Source organism: Sciurus vulgaris, assembly GCF_902686455.1.
Source record: "Sciurus vulgaris genome assembly, chromosome: 6".
Classification (NCBI taxonomy): domain Eukaryota; kingdom Metazoa; phylum Chordata; class Mammalia; order Rodentia; family Sciuridae; genus Sciurus; species Sciurus vulgaris.
Window position 1 is genome coordinate 91,938,726 of NC_136466.1, and position 22,741 is coordinate 91,961,466.

The 22,741-nt window shown below is 32.3% G+C and overlaps 1 protein-coding gene across 2 annotated transcripts in view; it reads right to left on the reverse strand.

Moving 5' to 3' along the window:
• Positions 1-7,089: 7,089 nt before the first annotated feature.
• The window catches only part of LOC306664883 (SMC5-SMC6 complex localization factor protein 1), an 83,826-nt gene continuing 68,174 nt past the window's right edge, over positions 7,090-22,741 (reverse strand). Inside the window, exons 13-18 of one of the 2 annotated variants that reach the window (XM_079146015.1) lie at positions 16,391-16,536; positions 14,942-15,105; positions 13,941-14,074; positions 11,945-12,037; positions 11,350-11,532; positions 7,090-8,619 (exon numbers count right to left, since the gene is read on the reverse strand). In XM_079146015.1, coding sequence (XP_079002141.1) covers positions 8,138-8,619; positions 11,350-11,532; positions 11,945-12,037; positions 13,941-14,074; positions 14,942-15,105; positions 16,391-16,536 — 1,202 coding nt within the window. In that variant the 3' untranslated portion in view covers positions 7,090-8,137. The remainder of the gene's footprint in view (positions 8,620-11,349; positions 11,533-11,944; positions 12,038-13,940; positions 14,075-14,941; positions 15,106-16,390; positions 16,537-22,741) is intronic. The other variant, XM_079146014.1, reaches the window with a different exon arrangement.

The window sequence follows — 22,741 nt, forward strand, 5'->3', positions numbered from 1 at the left end:
TAAGTGGCTTAAATGAGACATCTATAACGAGAACCATCAAAGTTGAACATGAAAAAGATGGACACAGGTGTACCAGGAAAGCACAAAAGAAAGCAAGCATTGCCAGTTTAACTTCAAGGAAGAAATCCGAGGCAAAAAATAAGACAAAGATCATTCCCATTGTAAATTAAACAAACTCCCCCCAAACCTAAAAGATATCATATGGAATGTGCAAGCAGTAGTCTTGTAAAGAGAAGGTTTTTAGAAATTCATGCAAGTGTCCTGTATTTCGCCAAATGTCACTGAAAAATTATGATTCCATTTTTTTAAAAAACAATGGCACTGCTCTTCTGCTCTAGTCAATTATTAGGATTACCTTATTAGGCAGAAAGCTTCACTTGTTTTTAGGAAAACAAATAGTTTAGGTAAGTAATTGTGTCAAAATTTTTCAATATGAAGCAAATTAAAATTGCAAGGAAAGTCTTTCCTACTATAAATCCCTCAATTGTTTCTTCAATAGAGAAAGGAGCAACCAACCTGAGTCAGTGAATGATCCTGAAAACCACCTTGTTTTCTCAGGCAGACCACATCTGAACAGATTCTGAGACCTGTCTAAAGGGAGATGTCACTGCTATGACTGAGGAAAGATGATAATATTGGCTCAATTTTACTTTCTGTTCCAAGACAAGTTTCAAAACAGCTGGAGTCAAATTGAGAGATTTGATTTTATGAAGGTTCAAATGGTGACAGGTTTGGAGGAATTGAAAAATTCATGCTAAAAGGAGCACACTGGCTTCAACCATTCTTAGTTAAGCTTTTTTTAAAGTGACATGTTGCCAAAGTTGATCTTAAACTCCTAGGCTCAAACAATCCTCCTACTGTAACCTCCTGATAGCTGGAACTATAGGCTTGCATCACTATACCCAGCTCCTATTAGTTGTGTGGTGGTTTTTGGTTTTTTGACTTTTTGGGGATTGAACCCAAGGATGTTATACCACTGAACTACATCCCTAGTCCTTTTAATTTTTCATTTTTTTTGAGACAGTGTCTTATCATTTAAGTTGCCTTGTATTTGTGGTCTCCCTGGCAACTGGAATTACTGACATGTACCACCAAGTGCAATTTCTTTACTGTCTTTTGCATTATGGGAGACACCCAGGAAAACAGTCAAGTGCTATTACAGAAATAGCTGAACCACAAAAGAGAGGCTAAGAGAAGGAAATGCCAACATTTGTTCTACATTCAAAGATCACCTTTTAAAGCCGTTGGAGAAGTAGGCAGTATAATATGATTACATACCCCATAAAATATTGTTACTTTTACAGTAGTGATTAGAACACTTAACAAGTCCAAGTAACAAGTCTTAGAAAATTTTTGCAAAGGTACGAATGTCTGCTTTCTATTACACAGGGAGGGGTATACCTTTGATTTTACCATTTTTGTTAACAAAGTGTAATTGGAGAGGCAGTTAACATGTTTCTACTCACATTTACACAACTGTATACCTACTCCTTACCTTTCTCCTGCACTCTTACAAATTTCAGTTTCTTTTAACAAAAGACCTCATGAACTATATAGTAGGGTCTCTGAAGCACAGGGGAACCCACCTAGAAAAGTCAACTACTATGCATTTTTTAAGAAGTAGTTTTTAAAAAGACCAATGAGGTGTCCTTTTTTTTTTTAAATTCCTGAACATGTAAAAATTTCCCCCTAGCATGTACATGAAAAAAATGCATTTCCAGAAATAATAGAAAAAACATGAAGCCACTTTCATGGCCATCACACATTGTACAGAACATTCTAGAGAACAATGGCAAGACACACAGAATTTTCTCAACAGAAGGCAATTTTTACCTGAATTTACATTGCAAATAATAAGTCATAAAGTGGGTTTTTTCTAGACCAATGATGACAGAAGAAAAAATTTTAATTTAATAATAGTAGTGAACTCCCTTCAAGGCATTTAAGGTATAACTTCTAATAAAGGTAGTCATCTTTTAATCTTACCAGTTTCTATTTCCTTTTCTGTGTTGAATCAGAAAAGACCCATCAGAAAAAGTAATTCTTCAGGTTCTGTGAATACCTCTAGAGTCAGAAAGTAAAAATACATTTTATCACGACTACATATGAAAATGTTTAATCTTTAGCAATTTATGACTACAACTACTAATCTCCTAATCCCCATCCCAACATGGTAAGGTTCTACTTTAATGCAGTGTAAATGAAGACTAGAGGAAGTAGATCAGTAAAGTGATAGATACACTTTCAGAGGCAGAGCACCCAGTACAAGTGTGTTAAGAATCATAAATTACTTTTTTAATTACATCCTACCTTGAAGAAAAATGGCCATATTTCAAAGTTGTAGTTTATCTTTTAAAACTCTAATACATGTCAGTTTAAATAAGGCATTACTTTCTGGAACATTACATTCAAAGTAAATTGGTTACTGACATTCCAAACAAATACTAATCATGTTGTAAAAAAATGTGAAGTGAAAAAGAAATTTTCAAAAATTTGTCACATAAACACAACCACTATTAGCAATGTATTTATGTTACAATCATTTTCCCTATGTAAATGGAAGTGATTTTTAATCACATTTAAATAGTTTGTTTTTAACAAAGAACAAAAATTTATCAAGAAAAATGGTATTTAGGGAACTTTTAATAAATTGCTTTCAATGTCCCACAAAGATTATTTTCTCCAATAACATGTCAGAGAATGAACTTACAAGTTATTTTGGAAGGAAATTTGAAAGAACTAAAATGACGGGAAAATAAGAAATGAGGCGTCTAGACTTCCCTAACCTTGAGGAATAATCAATATAGCCTATTTCTGATCATTTCATTAAAACTGCTATTTTTATTCTTCATCATTTTTATTGAATTTCAACTAAAAGACCCTCCTACAAAATAATTATCCAGATCCTTGGTTTAGTTTATTGAAAATTACTCAAAAATTTCAAAGACATAGTTAATTATTGGTTTTAGATTTGTCTATATGCCTTCTAATTTTACACTTTCACTAACTTCATAGTATTAAATAACATCTGGAAATTTTTACTTTCTTGATTCCTTTAAACAATAACAATTCCTAATCATTTTTCCCCCATTCCCTTGGCAGTTTTCGCCTTTACAATTCTTTTGTTAAGTTTTCCTAGAAAGTTCTTTAAAACACATATTTTAATTTTACCCAATTCTAACTAGTGCTCTGCAATTTCTCTATTTTGTAAAAGAGAATGCAAAGTAGAAAAATGCATCTTTAATGTCAAGTATGATACTCAAGATATATATTCCTTAAAATGAAAACCTATTATAAATCAAACCATTCTGGTCGTAAAAAAAAAATAAACAAGAATCAAGACATAAACCATTGCTGACCTAACCCTGAAGCTGAGAAGCCACCAACAACAAACTAAATTCTTTTATCTGTCAGTCACTCGTTTAAGATTAATTTTTTCAATATGATTATATCATTTGTGGACAGAAGGTTGGAGAAGCAATGGCAATTTTAGTTCATCTACTATCAAGACAAATGAGAGAATAATAGTTGCAAATTCAATGCTGGATTCCAGATTTTAAGTTCAGTGCAACTTATCTTCTGGAACTGCTAATTTTTTTTTTTAAACTTCTATTCTTTGGTGGAACTAAAGCATATGTTCCAAAGTAGTGAGCCATTCTCTATTTTAATGATTAACAGTCACTATGTATTAATGTTCACTTAATCCAATCTAGATACTCTGGGAAGGAGAATGAGTAGATTTACCAAACCTGGGTTTAACATCCTAAAAATATCTGGGGGCCAGGACACAAAAACAGTTTTGGAGAGACTGTTTCAATTCTAATTAGAGACAGCTATTTAGAAGTGCCTGTAAAAGGGCCTTTTTGAGAGTGAGTTTTGTGTTACAGGCAATATAATGTTACAATATTTATATATTATATATATATTTTTATAATTTATACTTAGTAAGATTACTGTTTTTATAACTGATCACTAGTCACTTTGCATACTTAATACTGTCAGATTTTAATTCAGCAAGTTTTAAAACCCAGAAAAGTGTTCAATGGGAGGGAGAAGGATCTATATATCCTTAGAAACAAAAATGTTCTTAAAAAAAAAAAAATCACTTGTATCTAGGACTAAGAGTTGTACTTCAAACTTCAAAAAAAAAAAAGTGTACTTACAATCAAAACTATATCCTTACACTAAAATACCTATAATAATTAGTTCAAACATACAAAATATTACAAACACATATAACACAAAAACACTATGAAACAGCAGATTCTTCTGCAAAAAAAAAAGCTAATCACTTGGATGTGTATGTATTAAACCTCTTAGCCTCTTTTTTCAAACAATTTAACAGGAAACTCTTTCCCCTCTAACATTCACATAAATTCATGTCTCAAGAAACAAGATAGGTAGAGGTCTATGTTGTTTGGTGTTTTCATAAACTTGAAAGTATGAGTTGAACATAATTTGGGTGTTCTAGAAGACAGAAATTGACTATGACAGGGCAAACTCTTAAAAAAAACACCCTAATGATCAATAATGTTAAAAATATCTTATGAAATGTTTATATCTTCTGAGAAGGTCTTGAGAGATGTATGCTTGGAATCAAATAAACCAATACTACAACCTTTTATAATTAATTAGCCTAATAATTTCTAAATATATTTAAGAGCAAGCAACCAAGAAAGTATATCCTCCACCTACAATTCATTTTAAACTACACGGCAAATTTCTGGGTAACAATTTGATTTAGAAGGAATAATTAACTATTCCATGACTCCACTTTTGATGTGAACAGGCATAGCCTAATTCCAATAATGCCATCACTGACCTTTCTAACTCAGTCCACATTGGTTATAAAAACAATTATCATTCTGAGTTTTGTAAGCTCCATGTCAGCAGGAGGTACAACTGGCTTGGAAGCTGTGTGATAATGCCTAAGGGAACAATTGCTTCATGTTACTCAAAGATGACCCCTTTCTACTCATAAAGGAGCAACAGTGACAAGCTCTCATCAAGTTTATCACTTAACTGGAAAGGTGTATAAAAGCATGAGGACTGCACATTTCACCAACAATTTTTCATGTGAAGTTATACATTTAAATTTGCATAACAGCATAAGAAAAAAAAAACATATTTTCTGGAGAAGTATCTGTTAATGCATATGTGTTTGCCTAACAATGGGTACCAGTTCACTAACACTGCAAAATCACACCCTACATTTGATCCACTCTAAAATAAAAGTGCTAAAATACTACTAATAAAAGGACTAAACAGCCAGACTCTTGGATATTTACATTTAAAAGCTAAAGCAGTGTACTATTATTACAAATTTTAGAAACGCACAAAACTGAAATTAATATTATTTTGGTACTAGGGATCAAACCCAGGGGCACTCTACCACTGAGCCACATCTCCTAGTCCTTCATTTTGAAACAGGGTCTTGCTAAATTGCCCAGGCTGGCCTCCAGTTTGCAAGACTCCTGCCTTCCCAGTTGTGGGATTATAGGTGTGCATAAACAAACCTAGCTCAAATTATTTATTTTTAACAGCATATTAGAAGACAAGAAAACTCAACAATATTTAAGCCTACATTACCTTCCCATACTTTTAAGTCTTTCTTCTTTCTTTGTAGCTTCAGCCTATCAAATACACCAGCTGGTAGATTTTAAGTATTCAAAAAATATTGAATTCAAAACAATGATTAATTATATTCATTTGACTTATATAAGAATACATGTTTTTCTGGTCATCTTGAAGTTAACAAAAGAAAATAAATTCCTGGACCACTTTTCTCTGCATATAGAAATTAAGAATTGAGAACCAAGAAAAGTCTAATTTCAAAAAGATCCCGAGGAACTACCAATAAATAAACACTGCATGGGAAAAAGCTGAATCTTAACAGCTCAGAAATCCCCTTCCAGATTTTACTTATATTGCAAAAGGGGCAATTAATAGGCTTTTATTTTATTTTTTAGATTTCCATGAAATCATGATGTCAAATCTGACAGTATTATTCAGCTGGACCTATGAGAAGTTTCCAACTGAATAGCCAGGGCTCAGCTCAGAAAGACTATTTTAAGTTTTTAGAACAACTTCTACTTCCTCTAGGATAGATTTAAGGCAATGATTATGTTTTCTAATAGTATACATATATAAATATGCAATATCCATACATAATAGGAATGAATATTAAAAGTTTAAATACATACTTATATCCTGGTATTGTTAATTAGGCCACAAAACATAGTAACCTGTGTTTGCTGCACTGGACATTCAAAGTGTGAAACTGCAATATCTTCTTATAGAGAGAGACTTCAATGGCATTTGAATATGTCATCACAGTTTGTAGAAATTGGCAGGTAGAATATTTAGTTATAAAATATTAATGATAATCTCAACCACATGACTATTTCTTTATGAATATCTATTTTAGAAAACTATTTTTTCCTAACAGTGCAAAATACTAACTCATGATTTTGATTACTCAATTACCTTAGAATTACTGCTAACTTAAGCAATTACATCTTACATTTTACTTTAATGATTCATTATAACCAAAAGAGGAGGTAAAAACAAGAAAGGAAGTAATAATTATTAAGTGCCATATAAAGTGATAGACTACCTTAATTCTATCATGGCAAGGATGCTTGATGTTATTTCCATTAGATATGTAAGAAAATCTAAGCACAGAAATGAATTTTTCTTATAATTTAGTCATTAACAAACTAGACAAAAGATTTGAAACTGTATCTGATATTAAGGTGTATGTTCTTCAATTTATAGTAATTTACCAAGCAAACATTATCCCTTGTGCCTTCACAAGTGAGGTAAAATGGCAACACCTGAGAAACAAAATGTTCATAGTCATCATCTGGGGAAGCATGTTACTTCTTATGAATTTACCTTAACATAATTTAAAGAGTTTCCCTGATGTCATGTATTCTCTGATGCTCTGGCAGACTCAGTAATAAAGAGAGATATGTATGATGTTATACTTGAAGACTAAATAGAAATTGTTAATATTCCTTACAGTATATGTAAAAAAAACAGTATTTAAAATTATAGAAAACATTTTTTCAGAGCTGACATACTAATGTAGCAGTTTTCAATTTAGATTATACACTCTACAGTAAAGAACTGAGCATTTGTATCTTGTTAAAAGATCAACTTCCAAGATAAAACTGATGTATACTTCTTCAGTAGATTAATTTCTGAGATCATCACTTTAGTTACATAAAAGCGTAATGGAAGTTTTAATGTTTCTTTTCCAGCTTTATCACACAATGTAACTTATTTCCACTAGTGAGGCAATTCCAATTTCACAAGTGGTTATTATCCACACCCTGTCTTTTAGTTTTACTATAAATTACTATCTGGAAAAACCTGCAAATTGAAATATTACTACCCTGTAAATTCATACTGTACATTAAGATTTTAGGTAGTCTCAAATCTATTACTTAAATGCCACTTGTAATCTTAATATTTTAATAAAACCTATTATGCAGGAAAATGTTTTTACTTACAGAATATTGGTTACATAGAGCACTAATACACTTTGTATACGAACTGCTAAAATAAAATAGATTAAGGGATGGAATTGTCAGACTATGTATATTTAAAAATCGTAAGAATAATTATTTTAAATTTTAAAGATGTTTATTTGGGAAGCACACAAAACTAAAATGTCTATTTTAGTCCATCAACTCAAATAGGGAATTACAAGCTAATAGACACACATGTCTATGAATATCCTTGCCATGATTCTAAGACTTAGAATACCTAGAATAGAGGACATTACATTTTGATTTGAAAAAAATATTTAAATTAAATTTTTTACATATACAATGAGTAGATAAATAATATCACTTCCAGAACAAAAAAATTAAAGATTAATGAAAACAGTTGATACCAAACAAAACTTTTTTTTTTTACTTCTGAGTCAAATTCTACACACTGCAAAAAGATAGAAGTCCAGACTTTAGTTCTGAAGATGATTTTTAAGTGCTTTTAACATTTATCAAGGCTGCAAAGTCTGTCAATAAATAAATCAAATTAATATCTGTCAGTAAGTCATGAAGTCTGTAATAAATGACTAAAGCAAGTTGAACATGTTTAGAACATTGACTCATACTTTTTGGCATCATCATGAAAACTCTGTGAATGATCGACACATCATTTCCAATGTCACCAATAAGGCCTCTGTATGGACTCCAGGACACACTTTCAAATTCTCGGGCAGTTCCTTCAGAATATTTGGGAGCTTCTGCAATGTCTTTATATTTCTAGCATAAAGATCCAATAACCAGTCAGTATGAGAACTGGTGGTTTCTTTATAACTTTTACAAGGCATACGCAGCTCATTTAGATGAGTTAACCCTTTGAAAGCTAAGAAGAACTCTGAAGATAAATCAAAAATCGAACAAAAATTTAGCAACATCCTACTAAGTAAAAATGAACCAAATTCAAGTTGCTGGTGGTAAAAATGTTTCTCTGCTTGTGCATGAAAGTTCTCCACTGTGTCTTCTATTTTTGTAATAGCAAATAGTTCTTCCTTGATTTGAGGTGATATCACATAATCCAAGGGCAATTCCCCCTTGGAGTTTCTCTGCTGTAAAAGCACTGGACCTGTGAAAAAGAAAATGCAAAATGTTAAGGGTAAAATATTTTTATTTTGGCAACTTAACAGCTGTTCTCTCTCTTCTTTGATTTTCCAAAGCATACAGAATTCTGTTTACAATCATAGTTTTCACTAATTCATGTTTGCATAATTAACTGGCTATATATACTAACTGCCTAATAAAGGTGCATTAAAAAAAACAAACAAACCATAATTCTGTGAATTGCCCACCTCATGAGTTTAAAAGTATATGGATTAGTTAAATAAACAGTATATATGACTATAAATGAAAAAGGCTTTTAGAAAACTTTATTACCATCTTAAAATAAGAATTTTGGTGTTTCCATAAGGAATTAACATAATACATTTTTTCTTAAATTCCGTAAGAGTCCTAAGGTTGTCACATAATATCATCAAGAAGGAAAAGTAGTACCCTTTTCCACTGGTGATCAACAATTCTGGCAGTACAAAGTCCAGAAAACCTTACTTCTTTTATCCTTGTTTATGCTTAATTTCAGTTTAGGCAAATGATTCCAAAAAAATTAAGTGTTAATTATTCTGTATCAAACTCAGATCTTATCCATCTAAGCTAAATCTACCCAATATTTAGGAAGTACTGAAGATATAGTTTATGCCCTAGGTAGTAAAGGATAATGTGGTGGGGCAAAACAAGAAGAACACATTATTTGGTGACACAGAAAAATACAGGAGTATTAGTACCTTAGTCAACCAAATCTTACAATTATTTATGCACTTAGTTATAAATAAGATGTTAGAATGGATATAAAGGTTTTAGTACTAGCAGACATCTCAGAAAGTCATATTATATAGATTATATATCAGACAGAGAAGAAATTATAACCATTAAAACCCTTTTTTAAAAAAATTTTTAGTTGTAGATGGATACAATATCTTTATGTTACTTATTTATTCTATGCGGTGCTGAAGATTGAACCCAGTGCTTCATTTGTGTCTGAGGTAAGTGCTCTACCCCTGAGCTATAACCCAAGCCCCTGTTAAAACTCTTAATGATAACTCTGTTCAGACATACATAATGACCTAGACATAAAATGTATTTCATATAAAAATCAACCACTGAAGATATAGGATTAGTGTATAATTTATGGGAAAAAAGAATTCTAAATTAAAATTAATTTTTTTCCTTGAGTTGACATAAAAAAAATCCATTTACTCCTTTTCAAAAAAAAAAAGGAAAGAAAAATATTATGAATACCTAAAGAAAACAAAAGTCTGAGAAATAAATATGTTCTTAAAATTATTGCTCTCATGATTGAGCTACTCAAAATGGACAGATAATACAGTTACTATAATGATAACGTCAAACCATGTGACAGGTTTAAACCAAATATAACTGAGGCAAAATAAGTCTTATACAATTGCCAAAGGACCCTGATAAATTTAAGAACAAACAGATTTCCTCTTCCAGGTCAAGGAGTTCATCCATTTACTATTCTTCACTAGTAAAATTCAAATTGGTTGGTGGAAGGCTAAACTCTACTGAAGAAATGGACTTAATATAATAATATAATATCTCATATTAAAACTACACGAAGCAAAACCAACTATTTGCATGAATGTCAGATACAAATTGAGTACAAAAACAAAATATTTAGCTTAGGAATAGAATAGAAAAATAAAACATTTAGGAAGCAGAATATTATGTTTAGTAAACAAATAATACTAGAAAAGAAGGCAAAAGAACCAAAATATATTGATTATGAAATGATGTTAGTAAAACAGACACACTAATGCCTTTAGGGGGCAGGAGAAGACTATAAATAACCAAATGTCTTATGCTATCATGCTATACAACCTTTCTTAGATGTATATAAAGCAAAAAGGGAAAAAAAGACATAAAGATAATGTGCTTTTTGTTTTTATGCAGAATTAACTGCTTTAATTATGGGATAAAATCATGTTAATTTCTAAGATTAGAGCAAATAAAAGCAATGGGAAATTTACATAAATTTGTTTTTGTTTTATAAGCTCATCAATTTTTTTTTGCTTTTCTTTTTAAAACAAATCGGTTTGAATATTTTGATGTAAATTAGCAATATGCAGTTCAGGATATAAGAATGTTATTGAAAAAAAGGAAAGGGCCTGCTGAAAGCAAAGATTTAATATCAGTAGAAAAAGCTTTAGTTGAATATTAAGCTTAAGTTAACCTTCTTCATAAAACCCCTGCACAACAGTTATTACCATTTGAAAATTCTCCTACTTTAATTTAATTGACTGCAAAATGTGAATGAAGAAAAAGATTCTAGGATATCTTTTTCACAGTCTGTAAAGATATGCCTCATAAAAATAATACTGAGTTAGCAGTTACATATAAAAAGCTTGAAAAAATTCAAGTAATCACGTGAATGTTTACATTCACTTACTAATAAGCTTTCAGAGATGACTAGTTCACAGGGGTTTCATATGTTAAGTAAAAGGATTAATATCTAAAACCAATATATTCAATTAAAAAATCCACTCTCATACATGAACCTTTAGACTTAACAATATATACATGCATATATAATATGAAAAAGCTTTTATTGCTACAAATAAAAGGTGGTTACATTCTAGGAGACTTTTTATCCTTACTTTTTTACTAACAGGAAATGAAAATCTCTTTCCTTACAGGTTTTAAATATAAAATGCTATCTACCTCCAAGGGATTCTTCAAAAAACTGGATAATTTATCAAAACCCATTTAGCATAAATGCACTCACCCCCATGCTGTAGTAGCAGCTTGCCAATTTCTACATGTCCGTTTGACAGTGCATCATGCAAAGGAGTCACCCCGTCCACTTGAGTGAGCAGATCTACCTCTGGACAACGTTGCAAAATTTCCTGGACACACACTGTGTTGCCATAGTTACAGGCTTCATGCAAAGGCGTCCAGCCAGCATTGTCTAAATTAGAAATCAAGGCAAGTTTTAAAACAGCAGAAGTAGGACTTTTGGTAGTAAACTACTAATGTTCTACTTCTCTCATCAGTATAATTTTGTAGGCACTTCATATTAAAAACCCAAACTTCGCTAAAAATACCCAGTTTAAGTACATTTTTTTGAAGAAAAACAAATTTAAATAATTAAAAACAATATAAAAATATTAGTGTTGAGATATAAACAAAATATAAACACCAAAAATGTTTCTACACCATTAGCTATAATGAATTTCTTGGTTTTGCTAACGGCAATATTTTAAATATATTTTAGGTAAATTAACTCAAGCGATTTTTCTTAATGTTTCTTAATGACATAAAACTGTTTAATATCACAAATATTAAGACACTGTATGAAACCACAAAGATTTAAAACTTACCTTTAACATTGATGTCTATTCCTGGCAAAGAAAGAAGAAGAATCAATTTCTCCACTTGGTTATTTATGCAAGCTCTATGCAGGGCTGTTTCTCCTGCCATAAAAAATTAATAGATTATTCCAGAGAAGACAAGATATCAACTAAAGAAAATAATCAAAGGGCATGAACTAGGAGATCTGGCCCCATGCCAGAAAATTATTTATTGAGTTTTCCTTCTGACTGGTTTAAACATCTCTTGCATTAGAAAGTGTGTATGGTGGGGGGATTCCTACCAATCCATACAGCTTCTGTTCTAGCAGCAATTCAGAAATGAAATTCTATAGCAAAAGGTTTAACATAGGCATTGTCTCCCCCTAGTTCAAGTTTTAAAGCTTCAGCCCTGCTATAAAATCCCCAAATGATCAGAGAACACCAAAAATACTGGGTTTTGCAGCAATAAAAGTTTAGAGTGCAATTGCCCTCTCTTAAATTTATTCATGAACCTGCATTAAATGTATGGCTCCTTTTTATACAGCATTTATAGCTTAATTCAAATGAATGTTTCTGGCTAAGCACGAGTGCCTCTACACACTCAAGTATAATTCAGAACTTCAAATCCATTAACAGATGGTTTGCTGCTTCTCAATAGGCTGTCTGGCTTGGCTACAGCAGCACAGAGAGGGAGAAATGGAGGAATCTTAATATAAACACCACACACACACATACATGAAAAAAAAAAATCTCTAGTACCATTTAAAGCTGAACAAGAGTAACGAATAGAAAGGCAAAGTTTTTGCTAGGAGGAATGCAATTAATGGCTGCTGGCTAAAATTAACTATATCTGTCTTGTTATAACCAAGATTAATAAATTATAAGTGATGATTTTGATGTAAATTTTTAAAAACTTATTATAGGTGGCTGCTTAGGAAACAAAATGAAATACTGAATCACACTTGTTCTTGCTATAAAATACTAAGTAGTATATTTTTACAGTGTTCAGTTTTACAGATAGCTCTGTAACTTCTACTAAACATTACTTTTACATGCACAGAAAAGCTTTTCAAGTTTTTCTCTATTATTTCTCAATTCTCTTCCTCTCCCCCAGTTCCTTCTGCTGTTTAGACTAGTCATTCATATTCATTTTACTTTCTGAAACAATAAAACAAAGAAAAAGGACCCTGATTTGTGAAGTTACTATCAAAGATCTCATGTAATACATTTTTCAGATTTTGAGCCAAATGGGCCATTATTTAGAATTTGTGATATGCAATTATGAATTTTTATCATGTTGAAAGACTTTAAGAGGTTTACTCTTTCTATGGGTCTCATGTTAATACTGTATTAAAAACATGATTTAGTCTACAAACAAAAGATTGAACAATTTACTTTGGCTAGGTATAGACTCTTTAAACATATTTCTAAGTTAAGAGATATCTATGTAAAAGGGGTGACAGAGTAAATTATTACAAGACTTTTCTTGTTATTCCATCCTTTAGGTGCTTAGGTTCCAGTATAGTCAGAACCAAAAGCCAAACACATTTCATAGTCTGGGCTCAGTGCCTAGTAGAAAAGAGCCCATATGCTTAACAGCTATGTAACATAGCCTACTCCTCATTCTTTGTTCACAAAATGTCTAAGACTGAAAGAGATGAAGACTGAATTATACTTTCAAATCAGAAGACACTGATCCTGAACAACACAGGTTGAGGTGGAATAGAAAAGTAAGGCGGGCAAGTCTGGAATAAGCTCAATGAGTACTGCATACTACCTTTAGTATTTGGAAGGCCAGGGGGAGAAAAGAAAGGGAGGAATACTCTATTATACCAGGTATTAACTGATCATTTTCTCTGTACAAGTGACAGTACAAGAAAATAATATGGTATCCATGAAGGTATCTCCTGGACCTCAACCAATATTTAAGTTCAAGTATTCATCAGGGCAAGTGTGTGAAATTTACAACTACTGACTACAGCCACGAAAAGTTCTTAGCATAAATTAATTTAGATACTTGGAATACCTTTTAGATTAGTCTTATGAAAATTCATCTTGGTAACTAAAGAGGGGCAATTCTCCTTGGAACATGACAATTCTCCTTCTGACTTCTTTTTCAATTTTTTTAATGATGAAGAACATTTAGCAAGGTTTAGCTCCCTGAAAAGAAAGGAAGAATGAAAGCTTGTTTTTCAGCAAAGCATGCCAGCATACATTATATGGTGAGTATTTTTCTTAAGAATCTAGCTTCCTTTCAATATAAACTCCCTTAATCACTCAATCTTTTCTTTTTTTAAGTTGTAGGTGGACACAATACCTCTATTTTTTATTTATTTATTTTATGTGGTGCTAAGGATTGAACCCAGGGCCTCACACATGCTAGGCAGGCTCTACCACTGAGCCACAACCCCAGCCCTTCACTGCTAATTCTAAAATTGATTTCAACCATATATAAGTTTTTACGCATTTTCTTTTTATTAGCCTTAAAATCCCAACCACTCATTAAGAATGTTATGAATACAGAATGTTGGGTAAAGAAAAGGAAACCAAGTAAACGATCTCTGACAGAGAAAATATATTTTCATATATTGATCCTATTCTCTTCTTCCTTTCAGAGAACATTTCAGGCTTTGAGTTTTCTATAGCGTACTTCTAGAGGAAGTTTCTCATTTTGGAGAAGGTAGTACAACAACTTTGGAGTATCTAAACATGACCATGCCTTCTTAAAGCTCATCTATATTCTAGAAATGTAGTAATTCAAATCACAAGGCAAAAATTATATAAAACAGAAACTTGATGAATAGTTTTATGTCTTCAGGGAAGCACTTAATCTTGGTAAAAAAGAAGTATGTTCCTTGAATTACAGAAAGAGAAAATATGTTTTTGTATATTTGCAGGTCTAAAATTGAGTTTTCTTCTAATCAGTGTTATTTAGACAATGACACAGATAAGTTAAAAGTTCAAGGAAGATGTCAAAAAGAGTCGTACTCCAAAATAAAGTACAGCAGAGATAATAGCAATACTTACGGTAACTCTGACAGTCCTTCAATATGTTTCTGCTTAGCACCATTCAACATTAGTAAAGCTCTCTGAGATTCAAGGCAAGGTCGCTGTCCTATTTTCTTTGGTATCTGTACCTTTCCAGTTCCATGCATAATAGTTTTCCCCAAAGCTGGCAAATAGGAATATACCTGTTGCAAAATATTATTATATTGCTTTCTCAACTACAAAGATAGAAGTAAAAAGAAATTACTTGATTCACTATTGATGTGGTTATATTTTCTGAATTTCACTATTACAGTTTCCACTTCATTTGAACATGATAAAACATTAAAAAGCTGGTAGTTCCATGTCAATATCATATAGACAAGAAGGAAAATACCTTCTTGAAAATAATTTTTTTATTATGCAACTTTAAGATCATTTAGGAAATTCTTTTGATTTGCCTTATGTCCAACTTATGACACATTTCCATACTTTTTACATTTATGATTTATAAACAACTTATATTTTGTCATTTTTATTTAAAATAGTTTTCTTCAACAGAAATTAAGGCTGAAATAAATGGAATAACAGGTGAATAAGGGTGAAAAGATCTTTAAAGACAAGCACTGTTGCAAAACAATTTGCCCAATCTATTCACTAAATAAACTTATTTCTCATTTGCTGAAGAAACTGCAGGATACTAGATCCTAATAATATCTTTGGACAGCCAAAATAAAAATAGAAAACCTTGGGTCAAATGCAACTTATATGTATGTGTTTTTAGGATATATCATTTACAAATTTTGCTCTTTATAAACCATTAAATATCAAGTAGAATTCTTTTGACTCTAGTTCAAAATAATAATCTTATGTATTATTGTCAGTGAGTAGGAAACAAAGTTTACTGTATCACTTTAATCAATCCTTTAACTACTCTCAAAAATGATTAAAATTTCTGTTCATTTAATTTTTTCCATATTTTTACTGGTATATTATAGTTGTACATAATAGTGGGATTTATTTTTACATATCTGCACATGCACAAGATAACAATATAATTTGGCTAGTATCATTCCCCAGTAATCCCCCCATGGTCCCTTTCTTCTACTCTACTGATCTCCCTCTTATTTTGGGGTACTAGGGATTAAACTCAAGAGTATTCAACCACTGAACCCAATCCCCAGTCCTACTTTGATTTTACTTGGAGACATGGTCTTGCCGAGTTGCTTAGCACCTTGCTATTGCTGAGGCTGGCTTTGGACTCGCCATCCTCCTGAGTCACTGGGATCATAGACATGTGACACCACACTTGGCTACTAATTGCCCTTTGATTTTTGTAACTTAACTATTTTGAAATAGAAAACTACCAGCTCTTTTATAGGTTGGAAAGATTTATTAATCTCTTTATTTATTAGAAATACCTAAGAATATTTAAAAGTTGAATTTATAAAGATACTTCTTAGGAATTAAAACATCTATAACAGTGCTTACCATTTTCTGGAGAGAGAGTGGTTCAGAAGAAATACAGATAGAGCTCTGCAAACACAACTTTTTAAAGACTGCCTCTGCAACAAACATTTGAAGCCAGGAGGAAGAAAAGGAGCAAATGAAAATCTCTAATTCCTGTGAAGAAAAGTCTGCAGAAAAAGAAGAGAAGTAAATATAGCTACATATAATTTTTTCCCCCTTTTTTTTTGGGGGGGGGGTAGTTCAGGGGACTAGAGATTGAACCAACAGGTACTTTGCTTTATCCCTAGCCCTGTGTACTCTGAGGAGTTGCTTAGAGCCTCCCTAAGTTACTGAGGCTGGTCTGAAACTTGAGATCTTTTTGTCTCAGCCTCCCAAGTCACCAGGATCATAGGTATGTGCCACTGTGCCCAGATGAATTTTTTTCTTTTAGGTTAGTTCATCAGTGGATTTTCTTCAGCCAAATGATGGTTCCTACACCAGAAAATTTTGCCCACATTATTTTAAACTACACACACACACAAAAAGTAAATTTTCCTATTCTTTGCCTTTCAAGAGAAAAAAAAGTTATGGCATGTGCTCTGACATTACTTTTTATTACTTCAAATAAAAGTCTTATAATTGAGTGCATATATACATACATACATATATATGCAGAACAGATCAACAATACTATAATTATACCAGAATACATGGGATTTTTATCACTATATGTTCCAATTAACAAAAGTTCTCTTCTCATGGTACAGCTGCTCCTTTGGAAAACCAGTACTTAAGTTTTTGAATGAGCACACTTACTTAATTTGCAATGATCAGTCTTCAGGTGATAGGAAAAAAGAAATTAGACTATTTCTCCTGATAACACCCATAAATCTTATCACTGACGAGAAGGAAGATAGGCAGAAGGTAAAGAAAGAAACATAAAACAAGAGTATGTAAGTGAAGATTTCATTAAAAATTCGCATTCATTCTACCATGGGGTTTTTATATTGTATTTTTGGGATATTAAACCCAGGGGTGCTTCACTGGTGAGCAACATTCCCAGTCCCTTTTATTTTTCATATTTTGTTTTTTGGTATTGGAGATTGAACCCAGAGGTGCTTTACGACTGAGCTATACTCTCAACCCTTGTTATATTTTTGAGACAGGATCCTGCTAAATTGCTCAGGCTGGCCTTGAACTTGTCATCATCTGTCTCAGTCTCCCAAGTTGCTGCAGTCACTGGGATTATAGGCTGTTGCCATCATGCCTGGTGACTATGGGCTAATTTTAATTGATAAAACAACCAACAAAAAGACACCGAAACCCTCAAATCTCTGCTATCCAAAAACCTCAAGTGTTCCAGTAAGATGGAAATGCATGTACATATGAACATAAAGAACTAGGGTGATTGTTTCTGCTGTAATCTATTTACTGTTATGAATTCTCTATTATTACTATCTGTGTAACAGAACAGATACAATGATGTAATGTCAAGTAAAGAATGAGACCAACCAATAGGATACCGAAAAAGCTAAAATAAACAGTATAAAAAAGTTGAGATACTATATAATACGGTAGATTAACTACAAACACTGAAAGAATAAAGTCAATAAAATTAACAAGTAGTTACAACAGACAAAAAGAATTAAATATATATTAATTAAAAAAAATTTAAATGGGACTAAATGAAAAACTTAATAGTAATATTAAGTTTTTAAAAGCTTGACTTCTCTACTTTTAGTCAGGACAATGATACCCACCGAAGACCTGCTCAGATGTCTTTACAGAATGGCTGGGGCTCAGGTGTCCTTGCAGTCATTGATCCTTCTTGACTCATTGATTTTCAGTGAGGTGGAGGAAAAGAGGAGGATTTTGCTTCACGGGAAATTTTGGTTCTCACAAATGGAGAAGGGAATGCTATTATTAGCCCCTAGTGGCAAAAGGCTAGGGATGCTACTAGACATCCTACAATGTACAAGAGAATCCCAACAATTATCCAGCCAAAACATAACCAGTGCTCAGTCTAAGAAACCTTGCCTTACTAAAGAGATTGATTGAGACTCTTGCCCTGTGGCAGGCTGCTATATGAGTCTTCAAACCTCTGGACAACTAGATTCACCTATCTCTACACAGACATGATTGCTAAACTCACAACCCCTTTCAAAATAATCTCAATGGAGACAAAGTTATCATGAATTGGAAAAGGGAAAGGAGTTATATACATCAAAAAGTCATTATCTATCATCACAGAATTTACTATAATGAATTAATCTGTTAACTTGATGAATTCTATCTAGGCAGTCAAAAGCCAAGGAGAAAAGGTCTTGATTGTAGAATTTGAAGGAGATGTTCTCACACTGGAACTGCTGAATGGAGTTATTCATCTAAGAAGCAGCCCATTTGGCAGGCTTACAGAAATAGGGAAATACAAACTATAATGGATTCACATATTACCAGGTAACAATAAAAGAGAATGAAAAATAACAGATGAACAAGAGAACTTATCTGAGGACTATAAAACCTCTGAAGAGCAGGGTCATTTTTTTTGTTGTTGCTGTTTTTAAATATTTTTTTAAATTGTTGATAGACCTTTTATTTTATTCATTTATTTATATGTGGTGCTGAGAATTGAACCCAGTGCCTCACACATGCTAGGTAAGCACTCTACCACTGAGCTACAACCTCAGCCCCAAGTTGGGTCATTTTTGTAGCCCTCACAGAATATACATCACTAACTTGCACAGAATAAACATTCATATTTGACAGATGAATGAACAAATGACAGATAACTGTAACTCACAACAGAAAGCGAAGCTGGAACATTCTTGAAAGTTTAATCAGATCTTGCCATTCCCTTATTAAATAGCTTCTAATTCTCAACGTGGCTTACAAGTTCCTACATAAACTCCGTTTCCCCTTTTCTTTGGCCTTATTCTGACCCCTCTTTCCATTGATATTTACTGTATCAGTCAGGTCTGAGAAGGCTTCACACAGCCCCAATTCTTTTCTACCTTAAGAGTTTTGGTAGAGTTTTTGTCGTCTGACTGGATATATTTGGTAAATTTTTTGTCTTTTGACTCTCCCTGACTCTGTCAAACTTCTGCTTATCTTTCAAGTTCTGTGTTTTCTTGATCATCCTATACAAAGTAAGTTCAGTATCAGTCCCTGGTTTTTATTGTTCAGAACACATTTTTAAATGATGTACAATGGTACATTTATATAAATTTAATTATAGTCTTCCTCTACCACTGAAAGCTCCATAAAAAATAAGGATCATGTTTTATTTCCTTCCTTCACTATATATGAAGTGTTAAGCTGAATGCCTAATAAAACAGCAATATATAAGTGTATGAATGAAGGGAAAAGAAGCATTTAGATTGAGATAATTAGTAAAAAGATAAAAATCTACACTCAAGGAAGCATTAAAAAGGATCAGATGTAAAAAAGTAAAACAATAAAAACATCAAAAGTATCAGGAAAAGATAATAATGCAACCTTTGGAGGATAAAGGAAGGCTTACTAAAAGTACCCTTAAGATGTGAATAATAAAAGTTTTCATGACAAGTGTTCTTTCCCACTGAAAAAAAAGAAGAAAATTGTTTAACTTAAGAATTAGTAAACTATGGTTTGCTGCCTGTTTTTATGAACAAAATTTTACATAGTTTTACTTTGCTCATCTGTTTATGTATTGTTTATAGTTGCTTTTTCTTACTAAAACTGCAGCATAGTCAGGACAGAGATAGGACAAAAAAAGCCAGAAATGTTTACTATTTGGCACTTTACATTAAAAATGTTTGCTAACCCTAGTCTAAGCCAATAGACTGGGAATTTCAATTAGGCATTGAAAATAAATTTCACATGATCTTAAAATATAAGAAGGAAATTCTGTCTAAAATGTGAAACTGATGGACACAAGATCTGATGGAAAGAAAGTCAGATTTTAGTTGACTTCTGAACTACCTATTGCCTTAATTTTCACCAATTACAAACTAACAACAGTTATACTAAAATTAAATGACAAAGATGGATCAATATCTTCAACTGGAAATAATACTATACCAATATAACATCTTACTTATGAAACAGAAAAAGCAAAAGATAGTAACTGAGACAAAAAATAATGCAAAGAAGGTGGGTGTGGCGGTGCATGCCTATAATCCCAGGGACTGGGGAGCCTGAGAGAGCAGAATCAGTTTGAGTCAACCACTCCAACTCAGCAACATGTTGTCTCAAAATAAAAAGGGCTAGGGTTACTGCTCGGTAGTAGAGTCCACCTGGGTTCAATCTTCAATACTGAGGGGGAAAAAAATAAAAAAGAATGCAAAGAAAAGTTCAAAAGAGAAAACAAACAAGAAAACCCATGTGAGAATATCCAAAGAGAAAAAGGTAAGAGAAAAAAAGAGGTGGCAATGATTTTCAAATTTCTTCATAAAAATATGAGCAGACAGGATATTAGAAATAATACCTGGTTCACTTTGCAGGGAAAAGTGTAGTATTTTAAAAATTCCATAAAATAAATATAATTTTATTTTGTACTTCAGCTATAGAAAACCTCCTGTTTTCTTAAGCTTGAAATGTTCATTTAATTTTTTGACAAACATTAAATATAAAGCTGTACTAACAGCAAAAAAAAAAAAAAAACCTAGGGAAATATTTAATTTGAACCATTTTTAGAAATATATATTAGAAATTTTTAACTAGCCTATCTGTAGCCTAATTTGAAACCTATGGAATCAAGTGTGTGTGTGTGTGTGTGTGTGTGTGTGTGTGTGTGTGTGTGTGTGTCTTGAGAAAGTAAGGCTTAAAAATGCTTTTCAAACTGCAACACAATTTAAACCCACGTAGAGTTTAATTTTTTCAAGTTATAATTGTGTGTGTGTGTGTGTGTGTGTGTCTTGAGAAAGTAAGGCTTAAAAATGCTTTTCAAACTGCAACATAATTTAAACCTACGTAGAGTTTAATTTTTTCAAGTTATAATTGTGTGTGTGTGTGTGTGTGGTACTGTTGATTAAACTCAGGGAGTTGTACAATGCAAGTACTCATCTAGAGTTTTAAAGATTAGTGATCAATTATATATCTTTGGCATCATTTTGTTGACATGATTATCAAAGCAACATGGAGTTCCACATCAAATCAGTCACAGGCTTAAACTTCTAAGGTTTAAATTTGACATGTGAAAGTAAGTGTAACACTGGATAACAATGCCCTGTTTCATAGTATAGAGAAACTTAGCCTTTGAGTAAGGAAAGCATTGAAGTTACACATAGAACTCTGTTAACACAAGGCTCAAATGTCACGCATTTGACTAAACTGTAAGATAACTTATAGTTCCTTAAAGGCAATTACTATGTACTGGAAATAACACATACAATTGTATAGGTAGGTTCTAAAGCCACTGCTAATCCTGTACTGGGCCCTCAAACTCAAAGAGATTTCATTACAGAATGAAAACAAGGAATTCTGTTAGCCAAATATTTATTTGTCAACCTGGCAAACAATGCCACAATTCTGCTGTTTCTTAAAAGGACAAAAAATCACTACCCTACCTAGTAGGAATGGTGGGAAAGAAATGATAAGGGTTCTAAAGGAAGATTGAATTTGCGCTAAGAAATGTTAAAAAGTCACTCAACAAAGGATAGCTAGTTCACAAAAGCAAGAGCAATCACCCCCTCAGCTCAATAAAAAAGAAAGAGAAAAAAAGGAGATAAAATGCTTTAGATAAAAATCTTCTATCTTTGGTCGTATAAAAATAGACCTCTCTTTCCAGAGGGCATCATCAAATAAATCCTGAACCCAGTTATAACCTGGATTCCTATTCTGGAATCTCTCTTTCAAGCTTTAAATTGATTGACAGCAGATTCAAGAACTTTTTCTTTATATAAACCAAGATGCACGGCAACACATGTGCAGCAAAATTGAATACGTTTCAGCAGTCTAAAATATTGAACATGAAGTATGTAAAAATCATCTTTTATATCTGAGAGCCACACAAAGTTCACTTGGCTTAAAATATGTTCACTTTAGGAATTTAGAGTTACGGAAACAAAAAGGAATGGCAAGAGCGCAGAAAGCACAGATTTTTCCTAAATTGGGCTAAGTTAGAAAACGTACACAAGGTCTTAGGGAAACCTTCCTCAGTCTAGAGACTTCAAAGAGTTGAGTAGAACTTAACATAAGATGATAGCTGTGAAAATGAGTTCTGTCATCATAATGCTTAAATAATACTCCTCTCATTTAATTTAAAGAAAACCTTAAAATTAGATAATGAAGGGAGGAGGAACAGTGAGAAAATTATGCATATAAAGTACTTCTATTTGCTTCTTTCATGCTCATTTCTTGTTAGAGAACCAGATGAAAGCAAGCAAACTAGCTAGCTAACAGTTTTTTTACATT